Raw genomic sequence first — 27,344 nt, 5'->3', positions numbered from 1 at the left:
GGGGCTCTGTCCTGTTGATCATTAAAATACTGAAGGTAGAACAAGAAGCATGTTCTAATTGTTTGAACCAAGAAAGTTTTAAATGATCAAGGGAGTTCTGAATGCTAAGTTTATCATCATCATCATCATCATCATCACTATCTGTTTTCCTGATGAAAGTGCTGCCTTTAAATAAAAGTATTTTTTTACCTCCCATTTCATGTGTCAGAAAGGAATGTGGTTTGATAAGAGAAAATGCTGTGAAGATCTTAAGGTGGAGATTGAAGTTATTAAGGTGGAGACTGTGAATATTTTAAGGTGGATACTGAATTGTTGATAAGATAAAGAATATTCCTTATGGCAAATACATTGTTGGACATTCCATTGACTGTTGGCATTCTTCAGAAATTGTCTGATGACCAAATAAAAGAGATTACCGTAGAGCTCTAAGATTGATGAAATTGTGAATGAAAGCAGACCAGAGAAGGATGAAATGGACAGTGGAATTAAAGAGAAAACAGAAGGATTGCCAAAAAAGGAGAGTGAAATGGTAGAATTGGAAGCAAAAGATGGTGGAGACATCCTTCACACAGGTTACAGGAATGAAACAGCCAAATAGCAAAGTTGTGGAGGAGTGGAATGAAGGGATGGATGGACAGATTAAGAGACATCCTGAGCTGGCAGAGATAGAGTTGAGAGAGAGAAAGGACTCTGTATGCAGTTTGAATTTAGAGAAAAAAAGCTATCAAACCTCTAGCGCTTTTCTTGGAATAGGAATGGCTGTAAAGAGTAAACAGAAGCAAATTTTTTTTCCAAAATCAAGATAGAAAACCACAGGAGTTATAACAGTAAATAGGAACAGATGATGTGAAACTGGGTGCGAACTAATGAGTAAAAAATGAGTAAAAAAAACTATGGAATATTGTTTTCATATGATCACAGTGGAGAGAATCTTGCGTGGACAAAGACTTATTATTTAATATATGGAGGAATGTTGAGGTTACTGGAGACAAGGTTAATATTCTTAATTAGAGAAAAACTATTGCTGACATTTATTATTATTAATAATAATTAGAGAATCCTTTTGGACCTTTTGTGTAAAAATGAAAATGAATTAATCTATTTGGGTAAGAAGATTGGGAAAATATTGTGTAACAGAAAGGAGATCAGGTGCGTGTCACTCTAGAGTCAATATTTTGAATAATTTCTTTTATGTAACTGACAGAAAATCAAAAGTCCTTTTTACTTTTCTTATTTACTTCTCTTTTTCTTCTTTTTTGTTTTCCTTTGATGTTTCCTTTTCTCTTTGTTTTTGTTTTTTAGTTACTTTTTTATTTTATTGCATTATGAAAAAGCTTTAATAAAATCTATTTTTCTTTAAGGTTCTAGCCTGCTAGCCAGCCAGCCACAGCCTCTTCCACATGGCTCTATTTCGTTCTGACCCAATCCATCTTGTTTTTCTTTTCTAAATGACATTCAATGTTATTTGGCTGCTGAGCACTATCCTTATTAGACTGAGTTTTATTATACAGTATTGGGGGGAGGGGTTGCCCCTTAGATTTTATTGCTGTTGTAAAGATGTGTTGTTGATATATCCCACTGTTCTTTTGCTCCAGAGCTCTTGACACTCACTGCTTGCCTTCAACATTAGAAGCAGCAACAGCGGCACTGGCAGAATGTTCAAATTGGTGTGGTTACATTCAATGAGTGACTAATTTGTGTTCACAAACATTTGAGATGTTCACTTTATTCACATGTAACATTCAGGGGAGTGTAGGGTCCTTGTGCCTGTGTACCCAGGCAGTTGAGCTGTACTCTTTCTCTTTCACAGAAACACTTGCATGTGTGTAGAGGCAGCTTGTACCATAAAGTGTGAACAAGGCTTCAGTTGCTGATAAGCAATGGTACTTGAATCAAGTTTAAAGCAGTGAGTCAGAATGTATGAACTAGGTTGAAACATTTAGGTAGTGAGAACTCAGAACACAGAACTCAAAACTGCATTTTTCTTTGAATGACCAATAAACACTCTCCTTCTCTGTTCTTTTTCCAGTTACGGAGAAGGAGGTCCAGCAGTGGTGAGTACTCAAGAGCTATTCTGGAGTCTTGTGAGTTCACAAGCATGCACACTTGTGTTCGTGAGCATGAAAAAAGCGAAATGGGGAGTCCGCTGCTACCATTGCACAGGTGTGCATGTTATATGCTTGCCTGCTGGTCTCTATAATTTCTTGTCTCGTTTGTGGAGTGCAATTTCTGGAATGGAATGTAGCATCTGTAGGCCTGATAATTTGGGAGGAATGAAATCTTGACTGGGCAGAGGAACAAAGCAGGGGTGAGGAACGTCAAGCTTGGGGACCAAATGCGGTCCTCCAGACCTCTCTCTCTGGCCCTTGGAACTCTCCCTAAGCCATTTCCCCTTCTTCTCAGGCCACACCCACTTTCCAGCTACACCCCTCATTGACTCTGCTTTAATAATAATAATAATAATAATAATAATAATAATAATAATAATTTATTATTTATACCCCGCCCATCTGGCCGGGTTCCCCCAGCCACTCTGGGCGGCTTCCAAAAAAACAGAAATTCTAAAATACAGAAATCCATCAGACATTAAAAGCTTCCCTAAACAGGGCTGCCTTGAGATGCCTTCTAAAGGTCTGGTAATTGTTCTCTTTGACCTCTAGTGGGAGGGCATTCCACAGGGTGGGTGCCACTACCGAGAAGGCCCTCTGCCTGGTTCCCTGTAACTTGGCTTCTCGTAATGAGGGAACCGCCAGAAGGCCCTCTGAGCTGGACCTCAGTGTCCGGGCAGAACGATGGGGGTGGAGACGCTCCTTCAGGTATATGAGTGCTTTTGCCTGGCTGGAATGTGTCATTGAACTCTGATAGTGCTTCTTTTTTGCCTGGAGGGATACTATAGACACCATGTGTGTGTGTGTGTGTGTGTGTGAGAGAGAGAGAGAGAGAGAGAGAGCGCGCGCAAGAGAGAAAAACAACAATTAGCCTACTATACAAAGGCAATTTTTTACATTAATTGCTCCACTTATTTTGCCTCTGACTCCCGCTGTGTTAGTTGTAAGGAAACATAGAACCATAACACTGGAGAGCTGGAAAGGTTCCCAAAGGCCATCAAGTCCACCCCCTACAATGCAGAAATTTCAGCTAAAGATTTCCTGACAGATGGCCTTCCGACATTTGTTTAAAAACTTCCAGTAAAGGGGAGTCCACTACATTCTGTCAAACAGCTCTCACTATCTGACAGTTCTGCCTAATGTATAGTCAGAAACCAAATGCAGTGAGAGACTATTATTATTTTATTGAAAATTTTCAGTTAGAGAATAGAATAGAAGAAAAGGAAAAGAAGAAAACAAAAACAAAAATTAAAGAAGAAGCAAAAAAAAATTGAAATTGTGATATATGTAATTATATAAGCAATATAGTTATTCCAACTAATGAAAAATTACTAACAATATATTACAATTACAATATATTACAATTTTTACATGTGCATTTTTATAACTGCATTCCAAATATCATTTTATTTATTCATGCACAGTCTACTTCTAAATGCAATCTGTTCATATATTGCGAGTGTTGTTGTATCTTCTATCAATTGTTTAAAGCGGGCCATGGTTTTATCTTTCCAATAAATCAATATCAGTCTTTTGGCAGAAGTTAGGGTGCAAAGAGTCCATCTACAATGAGAAACTTGATGTAGCTCAAGAAACAAGGGCTGCTATGTACTACATTTATGGTGGAAAAATGCTCTGTACTCTCTCAGAGGCTCTCTTTTCTTTGCTAGGATTGCACAAGCTCCCATCCCCCCCCCGTTTGAACAAAACCCTGCATCTATCTGATTTGCAAAACCTTCTCATTATATTTTCATCTTGTAGATAGCACTTAAAAATAATAAAAATGGCTGTGTTGTGCCATCAATGGTGCCTTCCCTCCAGGGCATACATACAGTCTAGAAAGGCTGGCTCCTTCCCCAAACCTCTGTAGTTTTTTTGGGTTTTTTTGGAAGGCATCCAGCTGTTATCAGGGCAAGACAGGCACCACCGTTTACAGCCTGGAATGCAAATGCAGCTGAAGAGCAGAATATTCAATTCCAGGCATTTCCAGGTAGGGCTGGGAACATCCCTTGCCTGAAACTTGGAAACCCTCAATCTGTTTCCATCACAGCCAGTTCTCTATAGGAATTTTCATTATCTTAAGAGCTGCTGCCTGAGTTTGCTCCCCCCCCTTTCCCTTTTCTGTGATGTCTTTTAGATAGCTAACAGGGTAAACACCCACACACCCACACCCACACCCCATCTCTTTATCTTTATATTTTATCATATCTATCTATCTATCTATCTATCTATTTATCTATCTATCTATCTATCTATCTATCTATCTATCCAGTGGTGCCTCGACTTACGAATTTAATCCGTTCCAAAGGCACCTTCGTAGGTCGAAAAATTCGTAAGTCGAAAAGTGCCATTGGAAACGCGATTTCCCATAGGAATGCATTGGAAACAGAATAATTTGCAAGTCAAAGCAACCCCATCTAAAAATTCGTAAGTCGAAAAAACCCTATCTAAAACCGCCGCGGTTTCTGTTCGGATGTCGAGAAATTCGTAAGCATGCGGCCATTTGCCCCATTCGTAAGTCAAAAAATTCGGTTGTCGAGTCGTTCGTAAGTCGAGGTACCCCTGTACATACATACATACATACATACATACATACATACATACCGGTACATACATATCTATCTTTACATACATACATACATACATACATACATACATACATACATACATACTGTACATATACATAGAGACTTTTCACCTCTAAGCTGCCCGGGGAGACTTTCCTGCTGAATAGCAGGGTAAAACATGTTTTAAATTAATAAAACAGCAACAATTCTGTAAATTGCCACCCACACTAAAATACCAGAATTTGAAAACACAGAGCTATAGCTTTACCAAGTTTACAGAAGACATCAAATTATTCAGCACCATAAGGATAGAAGGGGGTGATTGCAGAGAGCTCCAAAGGAATCTCTCCAAACTGGGTCATCAAAATGGCAACTGCAATTAAGAAGAGTCCTACTGGATCCAACCAGTGGCATTTCCTGTTCCCACAGTGGCCAGCCAGATGCCCTAGTAGGAAGCCCACAAGTAGTACCTTGTGATGTCTGTTAACTGATTTTCAGGGATATACTGCCTCAACCAGTGGAGGTAAGACATAATAAGAGTCTTCTGGATCAGGCCAATGGCAATCTAGTCCAGCCTCCTGTTCTTACAGTGGCCAGTGAGATGCTGCAATAGGAAGTCCACAAGCAGGACCCAAGCACAATAGTTGTTGCCCCCCAACAACTGGTATGCAGAGATAGACTGCATTTGAACAGAGAAACTTAGTTACCATGGCTAAGAAGAGCCCTGTGGGATCAGAGCAAAGACCCATCTACGGTAGTTCAGAATCCTGTTTTCACAGTAGTCAACCAGATGCCTCAATGGGAGACCTTCAAGCAAGGCCTGAGCACAAGAGCATTCTCCCCTTCAATTTCTCTCCCAGTTTCCAGTAATCGTATTCAGAAGCATTACTGCCTCAGGCTGTGGAGCAAGAACATGGTCAGTGATCCAGGACAGACCTAATAGTACATTCACATAGGGCATAAATAAAATGATGGACATTTGTTCCTACTGGACTGGGAACGGCCACTAACTTGGGCAGCTTTGAAAAGCATTCAGGCACAAAATGGAGGATGAGGCTATCAATAACTACTAGAGGTAAAGGTAAAGGGACCCCTGACCATTAGGTCCAGTGGTGACCCACTCTGGGGTTGCAGTGCTCATCTCGCATTATTGGCCGAGGGAGCCGGCGTACAGCTTCCGGGTCATGTGGCCAGGATGACAAAGCCACTTCTGGCGAACCAGAGCAGCACACGGAAACGCCGTTTACCTTCCCGCTGTAGTGGTACCTATTTATCTACTTGCACTTTGATGTGCTTTCAAACTGCTAGGTTGGCAGGAGCTGGGCCTGAGCAACAGGAGCTCACCCCATTGTGGGGATTCGAACCGCCGACCTTCTGATCGGCAGCCCTAGGCTCAGTGGTTTAACCCACAGCGCCACCCGCTCTCCCAATCAATAACTACTAGGCATGATCAAAAGGTGCAAAGACCCTTCCTTCTATCCTTCCTTCTATTAAATCAGTCCATTGGGGTCCACTCAGCTCACAGTAGCCAATTAGATGCCCCACTTGCGGGACCTGGGTGCAACAGATTCCCAGAAATGGGTATTCAGAGAGAGACATGCTGCTTCCAATGGTGGGAGAAAGAACATCACTACTGTGGCTAGTAGCGACTGATATTCTCTTCCATGAATTGATCTAATCCTCTTTTAAAGCAATTCACATGGATGGCCATCACCGCACACTCTTACCAATAACTGCTCCAGGAAATGGAGAGGAGAGGCACCCTTAGTCTGTACAGAGATTCCTTTCTTAGCACATAGCATATCACAGAAACATTTCTGCGCATTCCCTCTGCTAATGCAAACATGCTCACTTATTTGCACTGTTGAGTGTGGCCAGCTAACAGGCCTGGCTTGTTCCAGATTGAACAACAAATTGCACTGTTAGTCACAGAAGAATAAACAGTTCGTTCTTCCTGGGAAGGAGAACAGCATCCGCCTGAAAAAGAAAAAGTCCACCCACAACCCTCCCGCCCCCTATAGTTAATCAACTGGCTAAGCGTTAAATGGCTGGGCATGGATGTTCCATTCTATTCCTTTCTCAGTTTCCTTCCAGGGAATGGTTTGGTGAATGGGAAGTGAACTTGTATGGGGGCAGGAGGGTGATTCACTCATGCTCAGCACATGATTGATATGGCTTGGGCCCAGGCTTACCTGAAAGATTGTATCTCCTTCTACAAACCTGCCCAATGTGCTAAGATCCTCAGGTGAGAACCTTCTCTTGGTCCCATCAGAAGCATGGTTTATGGTGACACAAGAGAAAGAGAGAGACTTTTCTGTGGTGGCGCCCATATTGTGGGATTTTCTCCCAAGAGATGTTGGACTGGCTCCCTCTTTGCTTTCCTTCTGCCTGCAGGCTAAGACCTTCCTGTTGAGACGAGCCTTTGGAAAGTAAGGTGCAGGTCATGCTGATCACTGGGCTGCTGTTGCAGCAAACTGGATTTGAAAGGCTGGCTCTAAATGTGTTCGCGTGTGTTTTAACTATTGTTATCAATTAGTTTCTTTTTATTACCTTGCATTATATAAGGTTGTTTTTTAAATATTGGATGTTGCCTTGAATCCCGTCTCAAGAGAAAGGCAGGATATTACTGCTACTACTAGTACTAATAAATGAACAATAATGAATAATTTCATTGTTCACTGTGGAACTCCCTCCCACAGGAGGCAGTAATGGCCACCAACTTCAATGGCTTTAACAGATGATTTGACAAATTCATGCAGGAGGAGAGGGCTATTGATGGCTGCTAGCCACGATGGCTATGTGGCTCTGACCATGGAGGCAGAGCATAGCCATTGTGGCAACTAGCCATCAAGAACCCTCTCCTCCTCCAGCTGCTGAAAATGGCAAGAGGGGATGGTGCACTTGTGCTCGGGTCCTATTTGTGGGTTTCCAGCAGGCAAGTGGGTGGCCACTGTGAGAACAGGATGCTGGACTAGGTGGGATCATCTTAATGTTCTTTGGTCAGTTGGTTAGAGCGTGGTGCTGATAATGCCAAGGTTTCAGGTTCGATCCCCATATAGGACAACAATTCTTGCATTGCCCTGGTTTGACCCTCAGGGTCTCCTCCAACTCTTCAGTTCTGTGATTCCAAGGCATCTTCCTGTGTTCCTGATTTCGTGCTACCCCCTCTGCAAACTCCCTCAAAGGTGTCCGCCCTCCCCACTTCTCTATTGTTCCAACAGCCCTCAAATGCATCTCCGCCCCATTTCTGATTCCTGCTGTGTCATGGACAGCAATGAGGGAAAGAAGATGCTGCCTCTTTCCCTGTCATATTTCCTGATCAGTTTCATCTTAGTGCTCCCCCCCCTTCCCTTGCTGCTCAGTTTGATACTTGACAGATTTGGGTGGCCCTGTTGCATAATGCTCCCCTAATCTCACCCCCTCCCCACTTCTCCACCCCCATCTGCTGTTTCTCTCTGTGTTCCCCCCCCTTCCTGTTCCTTGTTTATTCCCATTTTATCTTGGCTCGTGGGAAGGAGATGGTTCCCGCACAGCTTGTTTTGTGGAAGGGAGGATTAATTCCTCATCAGAACAGGCTGTAAAAGTGGGGAATTCAACTAGTGTTAAACTAAACAGCATCCAGCATGAGAGTAGCCAGGATTTTTTAAGAGGGGGGAGGCCTTTTGTTAGGAGGGGGCAGGTCTTTTGTTGAGGGGGCAGAACCTCAGTTTGCTATGTATTTTTATTGATTTGTATTGATCGAGGGGCAGCTGTCCCTCCCTACCCCCCCCCCCCCGGCTATGCCCATGGTATCCAGAGAGGGAGTAATCCCCACCTCAATTTAGTTTCTTGCAACTGAAAAAGGGAGTGTGTGGGAAAGAATCTGACATTCTCTTATAGGTAATGCATTAAATTAAATCAAGTAGAAAAGAGCTTTCTCTTGGGCCATCTCTCACAATGACCTTGTGAGGTAGGCTGATAGTGTGATCTGTTTTAGGAGATTGAGAACTGAAGGCGGACTCTGGTAGTGCAGTACTCTGTAGATGAAATGTAGAGCGTAGCTGCAGTTTCAGTGTTGCATCTGAGTGGTTGAACCAAAATGGGAAACCATTGTTTGAAGTGGGTTTGTTAACCGCAATGAGTAGCACAACCGTGCCAACTTTACGCCAGTACCTCAGGCAGACTTGGGAGACCTGTGGCCATCTAGATGTTGCTGGACTACTCCTCCCATCCTTGTCTTTTGGACATGTCGGCTGGTGCTGGATGAGAGGTGGAGTCCAACAATATTTGAATGGTCATTGGTTCCTCATCCTTGACCTCAGAAGTGGCATTTCTCTCTCATGGAGTAATGCCTCTTCCAAATAGAGTTATTCTTTCGTATCTTGTATTCACCCTTCCTTTGAGAGGGGAATACCTTTTCCAACACTGGGGAGGACCATGTAAGCCACCTTAACATCCATGGGGGAAAAGAAGGGATATACGTGCAAGAAAGGAACAAACAAGTAAGTAAGTAAGCAAGCTCCCTGCCAGAAGAAAAGTAGCAGAGCAAGACAGCAAGATTCTAGCTAGCGCTTTTTCTATTTGTGGGGAGATGCCTTTTCTAAATGTTAATCAGCATAGATAAATATTTGAAAATGATATTCTCCCCACCTACCATCTGTGGTGGTGCAGTCCATTCTGTCAGTATTAGGACTGTACCACCTTCTGGATCAGCTGTGCTGAAAACGATAAAAAAAATCTTTTTAATAAATTCATAGATTCATCTGGGTGAAACAGCTCTGAGTCTGCAGAGCAGGTTGATGATTAGGTGTTGGTGTAGGTGGTGCTAGCCTCTCTTTGTTTGCTGAAAATCTGGCTAAATGCTCTTGGAGGTAGACGATTATGAGGTTTTGCTGTGGAGGTAATTTCAGGGAATAGATTAAAGTGGAGAGCAGGGTCTGAAACCAGGTCACCCTCACCTCGCCTTCACCAGCAGAAGGCAGCCCTTGCAAATGTATCATCAGCTGTTCCTTTTGTGTGCCTGAGGTGTGTCAGAGGGATTGGTTTCATGGAAAGCACCTGATCTCTGACCTGATCAGCCCAGATTCCCCTGGGTGCCTGAAATGCAAGGGCTCCCTGTGGCTTATCTTGGATTGCTCTTTCAGAGCAGAGTTTGGGGGGCTGTGGTTGAATGGTCTCTCTCTCTCTCTCTCCTCATCTTACAGTGTCTATGAGAAAAGGGATATGGATTCAGTCTTTGCTTTCGCCCTTTGTCGTATCTTAAGGTGTCTTTTGAGAAAGAGACCTCCCACACACAGGGAGAGGGGAGGGAACCTTCCCCATGGGCCATCTTGACAGTCTTCCCACTGTCTCCCCAGTCTTCCCACTGATGAAATCTAGATAGCTTGTTCCTTGGGGCAGAGACCTTTTCTTTTGCCTTTTGATGTGTAGTAGGCAGCAATCGCCACCAGCTTGAATGGTCCTAAAAGAGGATTCAATTCCCAGCATCTCCATGTAAGGCTGGGAATGTCCCCTGCCTGAAACCTTGGGAGGCTGCTCCCATTGGCCCATCTAGTCTAGCACCCTGTTCCCAAAGTGGTTAAACCAGATGCCTGTGCGAAGCCTAAAGGCTAGACTTGAGTACAATAGGAACACTCCCCACTTGTAATTCCCAGCAACTGATATTCAGAAGCGTTGCTCCCCCAACTGTGGAAGCAGAGCACAGCCATCATGGCTCGAAGCCATTGATAGCCCTCTCCTCCATGAATTTGTCCAGTCCTCTTTAACGTCATTCAAGGCGATGGCCATCACTGCCTCCAGTGGGAGCGAGTTCCATGGTCTACATTTGCATTGCATGAATATCTCTTTCTTTCATCCACTCTGAAGCATCCAACATTCAGCTTAATTGAATGCCCATGAGTTCTAGTTTTATGAGAGAGAAACTTTTCTCTACCTACTTTCTTCACACGTGATATGAATGATGATCCCGTACAATATAGGGCAATAGTGAAATCATCCCTGGGACTCCAAACCTCCTGTAATCATTTAGGGAGGCTCAGGCGCCTTCTCAAGCCAGTCAGAGGAGAGGTGTGCCAGCCAGGCTCCCCCCCCTCCCCGCAAGTGGGCTTATATGGAGAAGAGCTACCTATTTAAAAAACAAACAAACCCTCAAACTTCTAATGGCATGCTTTGATCAAGCCAGCCTACCCATAAGCCTCATGCGTGGATAGGAAAGGTAATCCAGAATCCCACAGTGACAGCTGCCGCATCCATCACGGTCCCTTTTCCTGTAAATATTATTATAACTCCTGCTGCCGTGTTACCTAAGTCAGAAATAACAGCTGGGGGAACAGGGTGCTGGTTAGTAAATATTTTGGCCATTTGTTCCTGTTGCTCCCACCACAGACTCAAGGGAGTAAGATGGATTTCCACTGTGTTTCACCTCCCTTTGGATGCGGGAAACCACAGGAGAAAACTGTGCTCTGATTCTGCTTATGGGTTTTCCATTGGGCTATCTGGTTAGCCCCTGTGAGACCTGGATGCTGGACTAGATGGGCCATTGGCTGCAGCACAGTGGAATGAAGGGGGTGCAAAATGAGACCACATTGCTGGATCAGGCCAGCTTGGCCAGCTGGAACATGGGAGGCAGTGATGGCCACCAACCTAGCTAGATGGCTTTAAAAGATCAGACAAATTTATGGAAAAGAGGGATCTTCTTTGGCGATCGCTCATACCGGTAGCTGAGTAAGATTGTCTTCCATAAGCACGGATTTAACAATGGGTCCGTAAGTGACTGTGGAGGCCAATTCTGGATCCACACGTCCTTCCACAGTGGGGACATTGGTTTCCAGGCTGGAGTTGTTCACGGTGTGGATTTGCCAAGCATGGCTTCCTCTTAGCACGTTTCTCCCTTGCGTCCTGAGATCAAGTTTCTTCAAAGCCCATGACACCTTTGGTAAAGGCTGTTCTCCAACTGTCCTGTTTGCAGGCTCCTCACTGGCGCATCTTGTTGGCCACTGTGAGGACAGGAGGCCGGTGTGATACACACCCACCTACCCACCCACCTACCCCTTTACACAAATAGTTGAGTGTAAATCTTTTTACTTGTTAGGTTGGTAACATTTGAACAACAAGTGTTATTTCCAAACTCCTCCAGGCAGCATATGCAAGAAGTCCCCACACCTCTCACCTTCACAGTCAATATAGAACTAACAGAAATAACCAACCAACCCTCAATTGCCAACTACCAATTCTCAACTGCCAATTGCCTACTGCCACATCCTTTCCCCAATACCACCTGTTCTTTGTGAAATACATTCCCAATGAAATTACATTACAAATACTAACATCATGTAGGTGTGGGCCAATTGTCACGATCCCGCTTCAGGGGTCTTCTTATCTTCTTCTCCCCTACATTGGAGGTAAGGCTCTAAGGGAGGGACTTGATTAAGACCAACCTATTCATCTCATGGCAAAGGCAAGAAATGAACTTATGGCTGACTTTAGCTCAGTCTTTTGAGCTATTATGCTGCCTTCACTCTCAGGGTTTCTATTGTGTTTATGTTAGGCAAGGGAGATGTTTCACAATTCCCCAGTATGTCTTGGGCGTTGTGTTATTCCATGCCATGGAGTGTGGAGGAGGAGAAAAGTGCCCCCCCTCTGGTGGCCACCATTCCCTGTCCCCCAGGAATGCCCTCAAGCCACACATTAACCAAGGGCACGCTGGGAAAGGAAAATGGCCGCCAAGTGCAGCTGGCAAAATAAACTCCGGAAAGGTACAACCTGATATTTCCTGGGAGTTGGATCCCATGGGTAGCAGCACCCAGTGCCAGTCTTACTCAAAGTAGACCCACCAAAGGTATTGTCTCGTTAATTTCAGTCGTGTACTCTTGAGAAGGGCAAGTCGGATACAACTCCATGTCCCTTGCTTTCTCACTTGCTCAAGGCTGTATCATCAGAGCCACCTTGAACAGAATCTGTAGCGCCTTGTCAATACTGTGGGGCACCTTCAAGCTGTTTTCTCCTCCCCTTTCTTCCTTGCGCAGGTACAAAGGCTTCATCAAGGACTGCCCCAGTGGGCAGCTGGATGCTGCTGGGTTCCAAAAGATCTACAAGCAGTTCTTCCCCTTTGGGGACCCGACCAAGTTTGCCACATTCGTCTTCAACGTCTTCGACGAGAACAAAGTAAGTCCACTGCGTTTCTCTGTGATTCACCCCCCTTCACTTCCTTATCCTTATCTTCCCCTCTGAAGCATTAATGGAGCTTGCCAGTTAGAAAGCATGTACACACACACACACACACACACACACACACACACACACACACACACAGTTGCCAGGTGTCAACTGAAGTCTCCAGATTGGCCTGGCTGCCTCCAGGTGGCAGGCAGAGGGCTTGAATCTCCAGGTGGGTGAGAGGGCCTTTAATTATAATAAACAAAATTATTAAGAGGACTGTGCATGCAACTTGCAAGCTACAGCCTGGCAGGAGCTGGCTGCAAATTACAGTGTAGATGTTTGACAGGGTCTGCCCTCCTCTGCTTCCCTGTCCCAATTAACCTCTAGGTCTAGGGCCCACCCGCATGACATCACTGCCCCCTGTGACAACACCTTGGTTTCAGATTTGGGCCCTGAAATCTCAGGGTCTGTGATGCTCCTGATCTGACAAACCCTGGGCCAATGTCCCACCTCCAAACCATAATGATTTCTAGCGCAGCTGGTCTCAGAAGGGAGGAAAATCCATCCCTTTGCTCCATGGTGGCTGAAAATGGTTGCCTGCTCAAGTCCTTAGGGGTGAATTTATTTATTTACCCATTTATTGGTCTGTTGTTATTAGGGAGGAAATGAGATTAAGTAAAACTCCCTCTTTAAATCAAGACCAGCTCTCCCCTTGTTGAACTTCTACCCGCAGGTAAAGTCTATTTTCTTCCAACAGACCTCTGGGAACTGACTGTTTAAGGAAAGGGCCTTCAGATAGTGCTGTGCTGTTTTTATTATCTGTATTTTACTAGATTTATTTTTATATATTTTTAATTTAATTCTATTAATTACTTTTAAAAAGTTTTTAGCCTTCTGCCTTTTATCTTAGTTTGTCTTAATTTCTGTAAGCTGCCTTGAGTCCTGGTCTGGAAAAAAGGCAGAATATAAATATATTTAATAATTAATAATAATAATATCATCTACCAATACCAGCTCCAAGGTGCAAAAGACATGCCATTAAAATGAAAGGACAAGGGTGCCTCTGAGCATACTCTGGGTGTAGAGATTTGTTCGCAGTTACAGAACTGAGCTAAGCTCACAGTCCTGCCATAAGCAGAAAACCATGTGTGATCAGCTTTCTTTCATTTCAGTAGCCTTATTTAGGCAGGATAAATAGTTTTATTCCTAGTCTGAACCCTCACTAGGGACTGGTGGATCTGTCAGATTTGATTTTCACAGCATCACAGAATGATCTGTGTCTCATTCCCCCACCCCCGCAAATTATATTTATCTGAGATTGTTTAATTTGTGTAACCCAACTTGACTAGCAGTCTGCAAAAAAGACAGGATAATAATAATAATAATAATAATAATAATAATAATAATAATAGTTGCAACACTCAAAGCAGGAGGGATGGAAGCAAGACATAGAATCATAGAGCTGGAAGAGACCACAAGGGCCATCCTTTCCAACCCCCTGCCAAGCAGGAAACACCAAGCAGGAAACACATGTTATGCAACTGTGGAAACCCTCTGCTGGGACAACCGCCCCATCCAGTAAAAGTAGCAGGAATTAAACAATCCATCTGGTTAAACTTCGCCGGCTGGATTAAACTCACCCCCACCATCTCGAAACCAGCAGAGCTGCAGTAAAGCTAAATGCTAATCAGGAACCTGCTCTTTTCTAAGTTGCTCCCCACAACCACTTTCCTCCTCTGGCATTTTAATGCTCCCCTTTTCCTTTCCAAAAGGGATCCAAGAGAATAAGGTTTATCCCACTGAGGAACATCCCTCCCACCTTGAGCAAAGCCGTGACACTTGCAGGCATCTTTGCAGAACCGTGGATTATTTAACTTTTTAGGTAGGGAGGGAACTGGAGGAGCCCAGCACCTGGCTATGCTCACCATCACCACTGTGAATCAGTTTATATGTATGCCACTTTTTCATTTTTCATGCTTAAAGTGACTCATAGCAACATACAGAATAAGATACAACAACATTTCAAGATAAGAACCTAAGAATGAGCCTAAGAACCCAAGAAGAGCATTCTGAATCAGGCCAATGGGCCCACCTAGTCTAGCATCTTGTTCTCATAGTAGCCAACTAGATGCCCCAATGGGAAACCCAAAGGCAGGACCTGAGTACAAGGGCACTCTCCCCTACTGCGGTTTCTAGCAACTGATATTTACAAGTGTTTACTGTTTGAATGGGTTATTTTGATGAGGGTGATCTGATGAAGGGTGGGCTAGAAATATATTGAATAATTTAACTTAAGGAAAGTACCTATGAAGGTCCCATCTTAGAAAAGGTATTCCTCCGTTAGGCTGCATCCACACTATACATACAATAACACCCACCCCCCCAAGAACCTTTCAAACTGTAGTTTGTTAAGAGTGCTGAGAATTGTGGGATTCCAGGGAGATGAATGGTGGTTCGGCTGTCTCTCTGTTAGCTTGCCACTAACACAGTATAATTACAGTATGTGGTGATTGATGATGGTCAGATGGATAGTCCGACTATTAAATCACTCTGGAGATAAGGGTGATCAGGGAGTACCTTGAATGCTTTGATCAAGGCTGTTTTCTGCTGTCTGCACACCTGGGGGCTTGGACGGGAGCTAGAAAGAGCTGGCAAGCTAAGGAGTGACATTGTGCCAGAATGCCATGTAAACACCCTCCATGGGTAGAAATATTCGCACCCTCTCTTTCTTAAACATTTCTGGGACAGGAAAAACTGCAAACTAGAGAGATTTATCTGTCTCCTGGTGAAAAATCTATAGTCCAGAAACTTGGAGTAACGAATTTCTGTCATTAAGAAGAACAGAAGGAAAATTGGTAGTTAAAGTAATAACAACAACAACAACAAATTTATTATTTATATCTTGCCCATCTGGCTAAGACAGAGTGAAAAGCCTGGTTTATGGTTGACAATAAATCTTAAATGGACAAGGGAATTCTTGGTGTGACGTGTCTTTCCCCCTTTTCTGCTTTTTGTCATTAAGGAAACTGAAAGTTAATTGGCCAGTACTCCAGCATTCCTCTGAGAAGCTGTGACCTTTAGGAAATATTAAGGTAGACTGAGCTGTTAATAGCACTCAACACATCAAAAGCAACCACTTTGGCAAAGGTACCTTTGGATCTCCCAGTGACTGTTGGTATTGGAGAATGATGGAGATATGCATAGGAAAGAGTGAGATGAATGAATGACTAACGGGGAGGTGTGCCAACACCTTTCAAACAAATCAGGAAGAATGCTCCTGTTGTATGACCCTGCAAACAAATTGGAATGAATGCCCATTAAAGGCCATATATAATCTAATAAGATGAAGAAGTGTTTCCTGCCTCTGATCAGGGAGGCAGAGCACAGCCATGGTGGCTAGTAGCCACCTCAAGCCTCCTGCTCCTCCAGTGACCCATCTAGTCCACCCTCTTGTTCTCACAGTCGCCAGCCAGATGCCTCAGTGGGAAGCCAAAAAGTAGGATCTGAGCACAAGGGCACTCTCCCCTCCTGCAGTTTCCAGCAATTGGCATTCAGAAGCATTAGTGCCCCAGCTGTGGCGGTGGAGCATACAAAACAGATCACAATTTTTTTTAAAAAAAATGTCTGTAAGGCAAACGAACATCTCACACTAAGAACAACTGAAATGATGCCTGGCAATAAAATATAAAACATCCACATAGCGGCAAAAATACCCCCCTCACACACACACACACACACACTAGGCATGGAGTGGGGCAAGGCAGTTGGGAAAGCTTGTCCTTGATAGTTCCAGCAGAATCTCCTTTGTAGCAATGCCCAGCTATGCTGTATTTCCAGGTGCTTTAGGAATTTTGATTTCTGTGTCTCCCATAGTGAACTGGCATGGATTTTGCAGCTCCTGGACTTAGATGTGTGGATTGAAACATCCTCCAGAATATTACACACAGAGCTCTCGGCTCAACAGATTTAAACATGTGAAAATTCTTTGAGTGCAGTTTGGAATAAAATGCATTTACAAATGTGTATGTAGAATTTAAACTCCACTTAGGAACATCTTGTTTGGGGATAAAATGCTTCCTGAAATATGTATTTAAATAGGAATTTTTGTGCATGTTTTTTCAAAACAAGCACAGATTAAATTGGATGCAGGACAGGATAGATTTTTGAAAGAGCGTGTGAGGAATTAATGTGGAGCAGAAATAGATTGAGGCTTCTTTCCCTTGCTGCAATGCAAGAGAGTGCATGGTGCTCTTTCCTACTGTGAGATCCCACCCACTTCCCCAGTCATCACAAACTACCTCAGGCATCCCCAAACTTCGGCCCTCCAGATGTTTTAGACTTCAATTCCCATCATCCCTGACCACTGGTCCTGTTAGCTAGGGATCATGGGAGTTGTAGGCCAAAACATCTGGAGGGCCGCAGTTTGGGGGTGCCTGAACTACCTTGTTTGGGAAGCAGCCTTATAAGAGTCAGGGCTATTGTTCCATCAGGCTCAATCACATCTGCACTGACTGGCAGCAGCTCTCCAGGGTTTCAGACAGGGAGCTTCTCTGGAGATAGCCTGCTGCCCTGGGCCATTCTAGGTGGCTCCAGCCTTACCAAATCACTTTTCTGTTGTTCTCAGGATGGAAGGATTGAGTTTTCCGAGTTTATCCAAGCCTTGTCGGTCACTTCCCGGGGGACGTTGGATGAGAAACTGCGGTGTAAGTGGTCAACTGGATTTAACAATTAAAACTGGTCCTTTCAGCATTCAACACTCTAAATTAGGGCTCAGTTCCCACAATCCATCCCCGAGCAAAACTGACCTTTGCAATGTGAGCTAAGGCTTCCTTTTTTGGCATGTGGCACCCTCAGGATCTTGCCCCTTTCCCTCTTGCTCTCAGATAGCAGCTTATGAAAGTCTTCTGCCAGGACTGTACATAGCACGCACATTCGCATGCACACAGACACACCATCTAGGCATCCAGATGATGCCCAGATGGGGGCGGGGCTAACATGTAATTAGGACTTTTAAGCCGCAGGTCGGCATAGCTCTCCCTAACCTTCTACTTGTGGTTTCAGGGGCCTTTAAGCTGTATGATCTTGACAACGATGGCTACATCACTAGGAATGAGATGCTGGACATTGTTGATGCCATTTACCAGATGGTGGTGAGTGTTTGAAAGAGCAGGATGCAATATGAGTAATTCTCCAGCTGTTATTTATAGAAAGAGGAACCAGGTGGAGGGAAGGGCAAATGCTAGGCTCCACCCTGGAGGAGCAAAATTTCATCACCTGGGTAATTCGCAAACCATTTCCAGGCGACCAGTCTGGATGCTTCTGTAAATGGGGGAAGTTGGGAGTTTATGTTGGTTCCCCCCCCCCAGGCTGCTACAAATTATACTCCTTGGGGTGAGTAAAACCTCTAAAGGCTTTTGTAGTCTTAGGCCAAATTCACACCATACCTTTAAAGCACTATGACAGCGTTTCTCAACCGCTGTTCCACGGCACACTAGTGTGCCGCGAGACGCTGGCTGGTGTGCCGCGACGTGCGGTGACGAGAAGGGCGGTTTGCATTGTCACGTGCCTGGCGGCCGCCAATAACCAGCACTGACCCGCTGGAAAGCAATATTTCTCCTCCTCTTTCCCAAAGCTCAGTGCAAACGAGCCTGGCAGCCGCCAATACGCAACACTGACCCGCCGGAAAGCAATATTTGGCAAGTGTTTCTTACAGTCATAATTATAATATAGGGCGGCACAGAGTTAATTTTTTTAACTTTTTTAATGGTGGTGTGCCTCGTGATTTTTTTCACGGAACAAGTGTGCCGTGGCCCAAAAAAGGTTGAGAAACACTGCACTATGATACCAACTTAAAGGGTCAAAGGGTCCCCCTACTGGGCACTGGAGTTTGTTATGAGTAGTTTAACAAGCAGTCCATATTCACAGGGAACTCTGGAAATTAATTGTAGCTCTATAAGAGGAATAAGCAGGTTCCCTAAGAACTTTCAGCAGCCTTAACAAACTACAGATTCCCAGAATTCTTTGGGAGAAGCTTGTTTATTTATTTATTTCATTCCAGGCCAGGAGGCAGAGACTGAACCCCTATTCTCTTCTCTTCTCTTCTCTTCTCTTCTCTTCTCTTCTCTTCTCTTCTCTTCTCTTCTCTTCTCTTCTCTTCTCTTCTCTTCTCTTCTCTTCTCTTCTCTTCTCTTCTCTTCTCTTTAGGGGAACACTGTGGAGCTCCCTGAAGAGGAAAACACCCCAGAGAAGCGGGTGGACCGGATTTTTGCCATGATGGATAAAGTAAGATGCACCCAGACATTGTCTCACCTTGAGGCAACCATTCAGAAATTGCCAGGCCCATTTTCCCTGCCACCCTCCCACACCAGAGATCACAACCAATGTCCCCCATGCCCTGCTTCAATGAATTTGAGGGTGCCTTTTGAGGGCCCAGAAGGCAGGCTGTCTCCTCCACCCTGTCATCAGGCTTATTCCCACATGAACCAAACTCCCCCTGTGGGCAGAAACGGATCTGAAGATCTGCATGGACAGTCTCTGCAGGAGGGGGGAGAATTGTAGCTAAGTGAGAGGGAACTCTGGTCCTCTACAGTTCTTTATCTGGCCCTCGGGGCTCTCCTCAGACCACTGTCCTTATCTGCTTCACTTCAGAACTTCCTGAAGTGTTTTTGCTTGGCAGGGATGTAGCCTTGAACTCTGATCATGCATACCTCTTGTTTTCCTGCATGTTGGGTAGAGAGAGGTGTGTGGGTGCAACCCTCTGACTTTGGTTGTTCAAATGTACAAAACAACACCTGTTGTTCCGCCCTCTTTTGCATATGGTCCCACCTATCACGACCATCTGGTCTCCAGAAGATTTCCCACGAGGGATTGAGGCCTTTGGCTCTAAAGGGATACATGTAGAACACCTGTTTCAAATGCAGAAGGCCCCATCATCTCCAATTAAGGCTTGGAAATACACCCTGCCTAGTGGTCCTGGAGAGCTGCTGCCAGTCAGGGTCAACAGTACTGCTAGGTAGTCCCAAATGGCTTGACTCCATACAAAATACAGTACAATATTTTGGGTTGAGGATTGAACCTGAGAGCAAGCAAAACCACAGCTTATGTTCACTTTCCAGCATCTCTAGGTAGAAAATGTGAGGATGGGGAGACCTGAGCTCAAATCCTCCCTCAGCCATAATGGGCCAGTCACACACACACACACACACACACACACACCTCACAGAGTTGTTGTGATTATCCTCTCTGATCCCTCACTGTTTTCTGTTGTCCTAGAATTCAGATGGAAAACTCACCCTGCAAGAGTTCCAGGAGGGCTCCAAGGCTGACCCTTCCATTGTTCAGGCGCTCTCCCTCTATGACGGACTCGTATAGCTTGCAGTCTTATGCTTTGGTAAGTAGGTGCATTTTTTAAAATAAAAAAAAGATAGAGGGGGGCTATAGGGATGAGGGGTTGCTTTGGGAACATCTAGATGCTGTGCCTCCTCCCTGATTTATGGGGAATACATCCTCAGATTTCTTTAACAGGGGGTTCAGAAAAGGGCGGCCCAAATGATTAAGGGGAAGAAGCAACTCCATTGTGAATAAAGGTTGCAGCACTTGGAACTTTTTAGATTAGATAAAAGGTGAGGAAGAGGTGACATAATAGAAGTTTTTTAAAATTATGCATGGCGTGGAGAAAGGGGATACAGAAACGTTTTTCTCCCTCTTGCATAACACTAGAAATCATTGACATCCCAAAAAGCTGAACATTGGAAGATTCAGGACAGATTTTATAAAGTGCATAATTAAATTTTGGACCTCCCACAGGAGGCAGTAAAGGCCACCAACTTGTGTGGCTTTAAAAGAGGAGGTGACAAATTAATTCCACAATGGCCATGCCCTGCCTCTATGGGTGGAGGCAGTAATGCTTCCTCTGACTACCAGTTGCTAGAAACTTCAGGAGGGGAGAGTGCTCTTGTGCTCAGGTCCTGCCTGGGGGTTTCCTAGAGGCATATTGTTTGTTTGTTTTTAAAAAATATTTTTTATTAGTTTTTTACACACAAAAAAGAAAAAAGAGAAAAAAACAGAAAAATAAACAACAATAAAACACATTAAAATACAATAACATAACAAAAAATGAAAAAAAATATCTAAATACAACTCTAAGTTTCTTTAACATTGTGTGTAGGGACCTCCTCGAGTTCCTTCCCTCTGCGCATCATTTCATTTTTATCTTTTAGCAATTTCCAATACATTTTTATATAAATTTCTTAAAATTTCAAATCTATCCTTTCTATTTACTTAGGCTCTAAATCCACAGCTTCTATACAATTCTAAATCTAATCTTAATATAATTTTTTTGCATATTTTTTCAAATAAATTTTAAAATCTTTCCACTCTTCATCTGTCGCTTCTTCTCCCCGATCGCGAATTCTTCCGGTCATCTCAGCCATTTCCATGTACTCCATCATCTTCATTTGCCAGTCATCCCCTGTTGGTAGTTCATGAGATTTCCAGTTCTTAGCTAACAAAACTTCCTAGAGGCATATTGTTGGCCATTATGAGAACAGGGTGCTGGACTAGATGGGCCATTGACCTAATCCAGCAGGCTGTTCTTAGGGTTCTTGAATTCGATAAAATCCCAATTTTAATCAATGAACAGGTAGAATATGAGGATAGTATTACTCAACCCATTGTCTAATTTGCAAGATATCCATTCTGTGAATAATTTACTGAGTAGTGGCTTGTCAAAATGCATTAGGTTTTATCCAGCTAGCTTGCTCATGAGCAGACCCATTGTAATTACGTAATAAACCTAAGCAAGCCATGTTCATTAATATCAGTGGGTCTCCTTTGAGTTGGATATCCAATGAGAGAACACATTTATCAACCTCAATGCAAGTGCTGGGAGTTTGGGAATCTTGTCACAGGAGTGGGTTCTGCCTGTGAGGTCAAATAACTGACAAGCTTTTGATGTCCATATTTCAGGTTTGTTCTGTCAGTAGAGTCAGCAAACACCACCAAGGATCAACAGACCATTTAGAGAGACCAACTTAGTGCTTTCCAAATCTGATTTAGAACTAATAAAACCTAAAACAGACAGCCATTAGAGTGATAATAGAGGGGTTCCCAGAGTGGTATAACAAACCAGTCCCTCTTTGCAGGGAACTCTGGAAATTGTAGCTCTGTGAGGAGAATAGTAAGTTTTCACAAGAGCTCTCAACACCCTTAATGAACTACAGTACCCAGATTTCTTTGGGAGAAGCCATGGCTGCCTAAAGTGATACTCTGCTTTAAATGTATGGTGTGAATGTTGCCTTAGTCTGTAAGCATAGGAATGTCCATCAAGTCAAAATGTACCAATTTTGTCCCCCTTTTAACTGCTTTTCTGCTCCCTTTTTTTTTCAGACACACCTGAAGGAACCCCCTTCCAGTGCCATCAAACACCCACCTCAGACCAGACTCTCTCGCCTGACGTATCCCAGCCCCTCATTGCGCTAAAAACGTGGGAGAGGCGTGTGCTTGGAGCGTGACGTCAACCCAACCACTTTGTGCTCAAAAACCAGCTCGTCATCTCCATTTGCCAGCGTCTGCATTTAACAACGATTTAAAAAGAAAAGAAAAGCGGGGGCGGAGGAGGAGGAGGAGGAGAAAGCAACGATGAAGAGGATGATGAAAAGATAAGCGCCATTTCCTTGGGGCCATGAAGAATACTCTCACATGTTAATATTCTGTTTTGTTTGTTTCGAATGGATTAAGAACGAGCACCATTTTAAAATATCTCTTACTGGTTGGGGGGGGGGGGAAGAATCATGCAGACTGGAGATTTAGGGTCCCATTAAGACGTCTTGTGTCAGGGCGCCACTGGACCGGCCTGGAACTGTCAGAGTGGATGGCTTAATCGCAGCTAAGCTTTTGCTTTTAAAATCCTGGGGGTGTCGCACGTGTGTGTGTGTGTTAAAAATCCATTTGAAATTGATGTCCATCCTCATTTGGGTTTGTGGTTCAAATTGCAATGCTACACACACACACATTATTATGATGATGTGACATTGTTATTGTACGCTCTCATTTTGTGTGTGTGTGCGTGATGGAAAAGTGAGACGCTTTTTCTTCTTTTGAATGACCTCTGAACAATCGGTAGCTATTTATTTGCCGTTTTGTGTGTGTCAAAGCTGCTGTATAATTTTTTGTCTCGTGTCTCAGAAAAAGAACAAAAAAAAACTCATGCTGCAGGGGTGTTGTCCCTCACAGAAGAAACCTAAGCCAAAAAGAAGAAAGAAAGAAAGAAAGAAAGAAAGAAAGAAAGAAAGAAAGAAAGAAAGAAAGAAAGAAAGAAAGAAAGAAAGAAAGATCCCCACAACTTATATATGTCTGCTATGCTGCCTGGCTGGGGTAGAAGGGGGTCAATGTGCCCTCTGATTATGTTGTCTTTCGTCCATCTATTCATCGCCCTACCCCAAAAGGCCCAAAACCTCTTGCTCTTGGCAGGCCTTGCATCTGGGACTTGCGATGTCTGCAGCACCCCCTCTGAATGCTGTCTCCCCACCTCTTTTGTATTTCTTTATTTTCTCTCCCCCGCCCTGCATTCATTTTGCCATTTTGCCTATATTGTAAAAGAGGAATGATGAAACAATCCAGTAACCCCAAGTTTTTTTCCTCTCTCTCTGCATGAAACTAAAGAAGTGTTAATGTGGCCAATCTTGTTGGAGCTTTTAAAAAAAACAACGACAACAAAAACACAGTTCTTTCTGAAAGGAAGTAATAAGAATGACGATGGTGATAATAGTACCTCTGTTTTTGTTTGTTTGTGGGCGTTTGGATTCTTACTTGTTGTTGAGAGCATACAATCTTTCTCTAACTCTCTTCTGTTTTAAGGCTAATATTGCCACTGGGGAATTTAAGCTAGTTCCTCTAAATACTTTTATGAGTTTCCTCAGAATTCTTTCCTCAGAATTAGCCGCGACCTCACTTTGGGCACAACCCTATAATGACATGGTGGCAAATGGATCCTGTGGGAGAAAATTCACTTTAGGGGTTCAATACAGAGGCTCAAACCAGATTCTCAATTAGACTTTTGCCGTACTTAGTAATGCATTACAGGTCAGATTCAAAAAAGTCTGTGAGAACGTTCCATTATGAAACATACTTTATTCTGCCCTCTTCTTTCACCCCAGCACCTCAGCCAACCATAGTCATTGGAAAATGTCGCCCAGCCCAATTTGTACTTGCAGAGGCCTCTTTGCATCTTATCTGGAGCTCTTTTTTGTTCTAACTTTCAACTAGGCCCCTCCAAAATTGGTTCTTACTCATTTTGTGGTCAAGCCATAATCCTGTGCATGTGAAGCTGGCTTCACTAAACATAGATTTCAACTTCAATTCCTCTAATAAATAATTGTTCCTTCTTGGGTCAGAGAAGGGGAACCTGTGCCCTTCTGAATGTTGCTGGAGTCTGACTCCCATCTTCCTTGACTATTGGCCATGCTTGCAGGGGTTGCTGGGACTGGTAGTTCAGTATCATTTGCAGGGCGACAGGCTCACATCTTGTGTCAAGGATAAATTCCCAACTCCAGGCCTAGTCCTGTTCCTGCCATTGCTACTGTGGAGCTCCAAATTCCATACCTGCCTAGGGAGCAGCTAACATGAATGGCTAACATGAAACAGAACAATTTTATAGCTGACTGGTCATGTGAGACAGGTAACCTGTTGCTGGATTACAGATCCCATCAGTCCCAGCCAGTACAGCCAATGGTCAGGGATAATGCAGGTTGTTGCCCAGCAACATTGGAGGGCAGCACATTGTATATACCTGATGTGAAGAGTCTGACTTTCTTCTCAGGAATGGGACATTTTCAGTTCTGGGCCTCTATTTGGAGATGTTGCCTGCTCAGATCCTGTATGTAATCCTGGAAGATTGGAAGGCTCCTCTTTTTCCCCATGAGGGTATAATCAAGCTCTGGGTTGATCCTGACTGGAAAGTGGTGGGATGTGATAGTTCTCCGAGATCAGCTGCTGCCCCGCCCAAGAATAGTTGTAGCTGTCATATAAGCAAAAACTATTAGAAGGTACCCCGATCTGGAGGTAGGGTGGGGATTGCAAACCTGTCCAAAACAGGCAACTGACCTATCTCATGCACCCACAGGGCGTCCATCTTGCTAGGATTCAGCTTCAGATTGTTGGCTGCCATCCAGCCCATCACCTCATCCAGACGCCAGGTCAGGATTTGAATGATTCAGATGTTACAGGGAGATGGTGGTGGATGTCATCAGCATATAGATGATACCTCACTCCAAACCCCCTAATGACCACACCAATAGGTGTTAAAAGAGCATAATGCATAGTTAAACTATGGAACTTGCTCCCACAAGAGGCAATCCTAGTCACTGACTCAGGTGGCTTTGAAAGAGGATTGGGAAAATTCATAGAGGAGGAGAATGAGACTATCAATGGCTACTAGCCACAGGGGCTCTGCTCTGCCTTCACAGATGGAGGCAGCAATGCTTCTGAAAGCCAATTACTGAAAACAGCAGGTTGGGGGGACTGCTTGAGTCCCCCAATTCAGACAGGGACGAGAACATTATTTCATCAGCACACCACCAAGTTTTTCTAGGAATCGGGGCACAACTGTCTTCTGTGTGTGCATGAGAGACAACACGGTCTCTATTCACCCAACTGTGTTCCTCATTACACAAAGACTTTTCCTTTGTGAGAGCACCAATCTTCTCACATCGACTCCCACCCAGTGGACAAGGATAGGTTTGTGCTGTTAGTCAGTTCCCCACCCCTAGGCTAGAGTTCATATAACCTTTTTCAGTCAGAAAAAAAAATGTTCCAGCCCTCTGGCAGTTTTATTTACTGGTGGGGTTGGGGTGTGTGACACACACACACACACACACACACACACACACACACACAGTAGCACTTAAATACCCTATTTTGAGAAGGCCCACTTTAGAACAGCACACAGTATTCCTGAAGCAGACACATTGCCAGGTTACATAACAGTAGGTCAGATTATTCCTGCTTCATTGTCAAGACCCTGCAAACATCAGAGTTCCCACAGGGCCAGAATTAAATGTGGTCAGAGGTAGGCTGGGAGGTTGGGGCAGGATCAGATTCTGGAAGAGGCAAGGCATGCCCACCTGTAGCTACTCTGACTGAGAACTAACATGGGTGTGAGGGCTTTTATAAAGCCTGGTGTGTCCCTATTGGCTTCAAGGTGGCTTCAAGGTGCCAGCTCTTTGCTCCCTGAGAAGATGTCTTCTCACCCTTTGTGCTCATTGGTGCCAATCTGAATGAAAGTCAGCCACTGAGGACGGGCTGCTAGGGTCCCTCTGGAGAAAGTACATGGGAAGAACATTGAGGGCTGCAACGGCGGACAAGGAAGAAATGTTGCTGTGGGTATCATGAAGGGACCCTGCACTTTTGAATTTGCCACTAGACTACTGTGGTGTCTTATAGGGCACATGTAATCTAATGCCTTTGGTTTCCTGAGAGACCAGAATTCTGATAGCACAGGAGGTATAATGATGAAGGCTGGCTGTAGAAGATCTAGTTTTGAGGGACACTTCCCACACACCCTTCAGTACCATACATAAAGCTACCATCAGCATCACAAGACCCTGTTTTGGTCTCCATGAGTTACCAGTGGTAGGACCTGACATCCTTTGGAAGTTCTCGCCGCCCCCCTCTGGTTCATTTGTAACACATTATGGTTCATTTCATGTAACACATTAATTGGGCTTTCACTTTGCCAAACGTAAGGTGCAAGGAATGGGTTGTCCATCAATCCACAAGGTGCTTCAGTGCTGTTGGCTGGTGAGCATGTGTCTTTGCTGTTTCATTCAGGATTCACATCCTAGCAGGAGATGGATCCGTGGGGTTGCTAGGCAACTGCATCTCCCACTGACGTTGTGGTGTTGCCTGGTGCCACACATCAGCAACCCCAAGCAGCGAAAGGATATTTCATTTTGCTCAGCAAGACCCCACAGAGGACAGCTTTTATGAAGTGGCTTTGAATGATGGGAAGTCATTCAGCAGCTCCAGAACAGAAAGCTCCCTGGAGTAAGCAATGTGATTCGCTGCCCCCATCTAAATCCAAACCAGTTTCCAACAGTTCTTCCTTCACCTTCTCAGTCATCTGCTTTGAATGTAAATGGTCCAAAATTCAATGCCTGGCATCTCCAGGTTAGGACTGGGAGAGACACCCTCACAAAGATACTGGAGAGCTTCTGCCAGTCACTGTAGACCAGGCATGTCAAACATGCGGCCCTCCAGATGTTTTGGACTACAATTCCCATCTTCCCCAACCACTGGTCCTGCTAGCTAGGGATCATGGGAGTTGTAGGCCAAAACATCTGGAGGGCCGCATGTTTGACATGCCTGCTGTAGACAATACTGAGCTGGAATGACCAAATAGTATAAGGCAGCTTCCTATGTTCCATGTCTGCTTCCTCAGGGTCACAGTTCAAACTTGAGGAGGACTCTACTCTATTTAGATGTTGCACAGTTGGGGTTGTCCTCAGCCACCTTTCTAAGGTATCCTCATTGTTAA

The 27,344-nt window shown here is 44.2% G+C and overlaps 1 protein-coding gene across 1 annotated transcript in view; it reads left to right on the top strand.

Annotated features, from left to right (window-relative positions):
* The window catches only part of NCS1 (neuronal calcium sensor 1), a 47,839-nt gene extending 22,466 nt beyond the window's left edge, over nt 1–25,373 (top strand). The window contains exons 2-8 of the mRNA XM_035112984.2: nt 2,030–2,054; nt 12,679–12,817; nt 17,436–17,514; nt 17,873–17,961; nt 19,016–19,093; nt 20,084–20,201; nt 22,199–25,373. Coding sequence (XP_034968875.1) covers nt 2,030–2,054; nt 12,679–12,817; nt 17,436–17,514; nt 17,873–17,961; nt 19,016–19,093; nt 20,084–20,182 — 509 coding nt within the window. The 3' untranslated portion in view covers nt 20,183–20,201; nt 22,199–25,373. The remainder of the gene's footprint in view (nt 1–2,029; nt 2,055–12,678; nt 12,818–17,435; nt 17,515–17,872; nt 17,962–19,015; nt 19,094–20,083; nt 20,202–22,198) is intronic.
* The last annotated feature ends 1,971 nt before the right edge of the window (nt 25,374–27,344 follow it).

This window comes from Zootoca vivipara, chromosome Z (assembly GCF_963506605.1).
Source record: "Zootoca vivipara chromosome Z, rZooViv1.1, whole genome shotgun sequence".
Classification (NCBI taxonomy): Eukaryota; Metazoa; Chordata; class Lepidosauria; order Squamata; family Lacertidae; genus Zootoca; species Zootoca vivipara.
The sequence above is the reverse complement of the archived record's forward strand: the minus strand, read 5'-3'. Positions and strand labels throughout refer to the sequence as shown.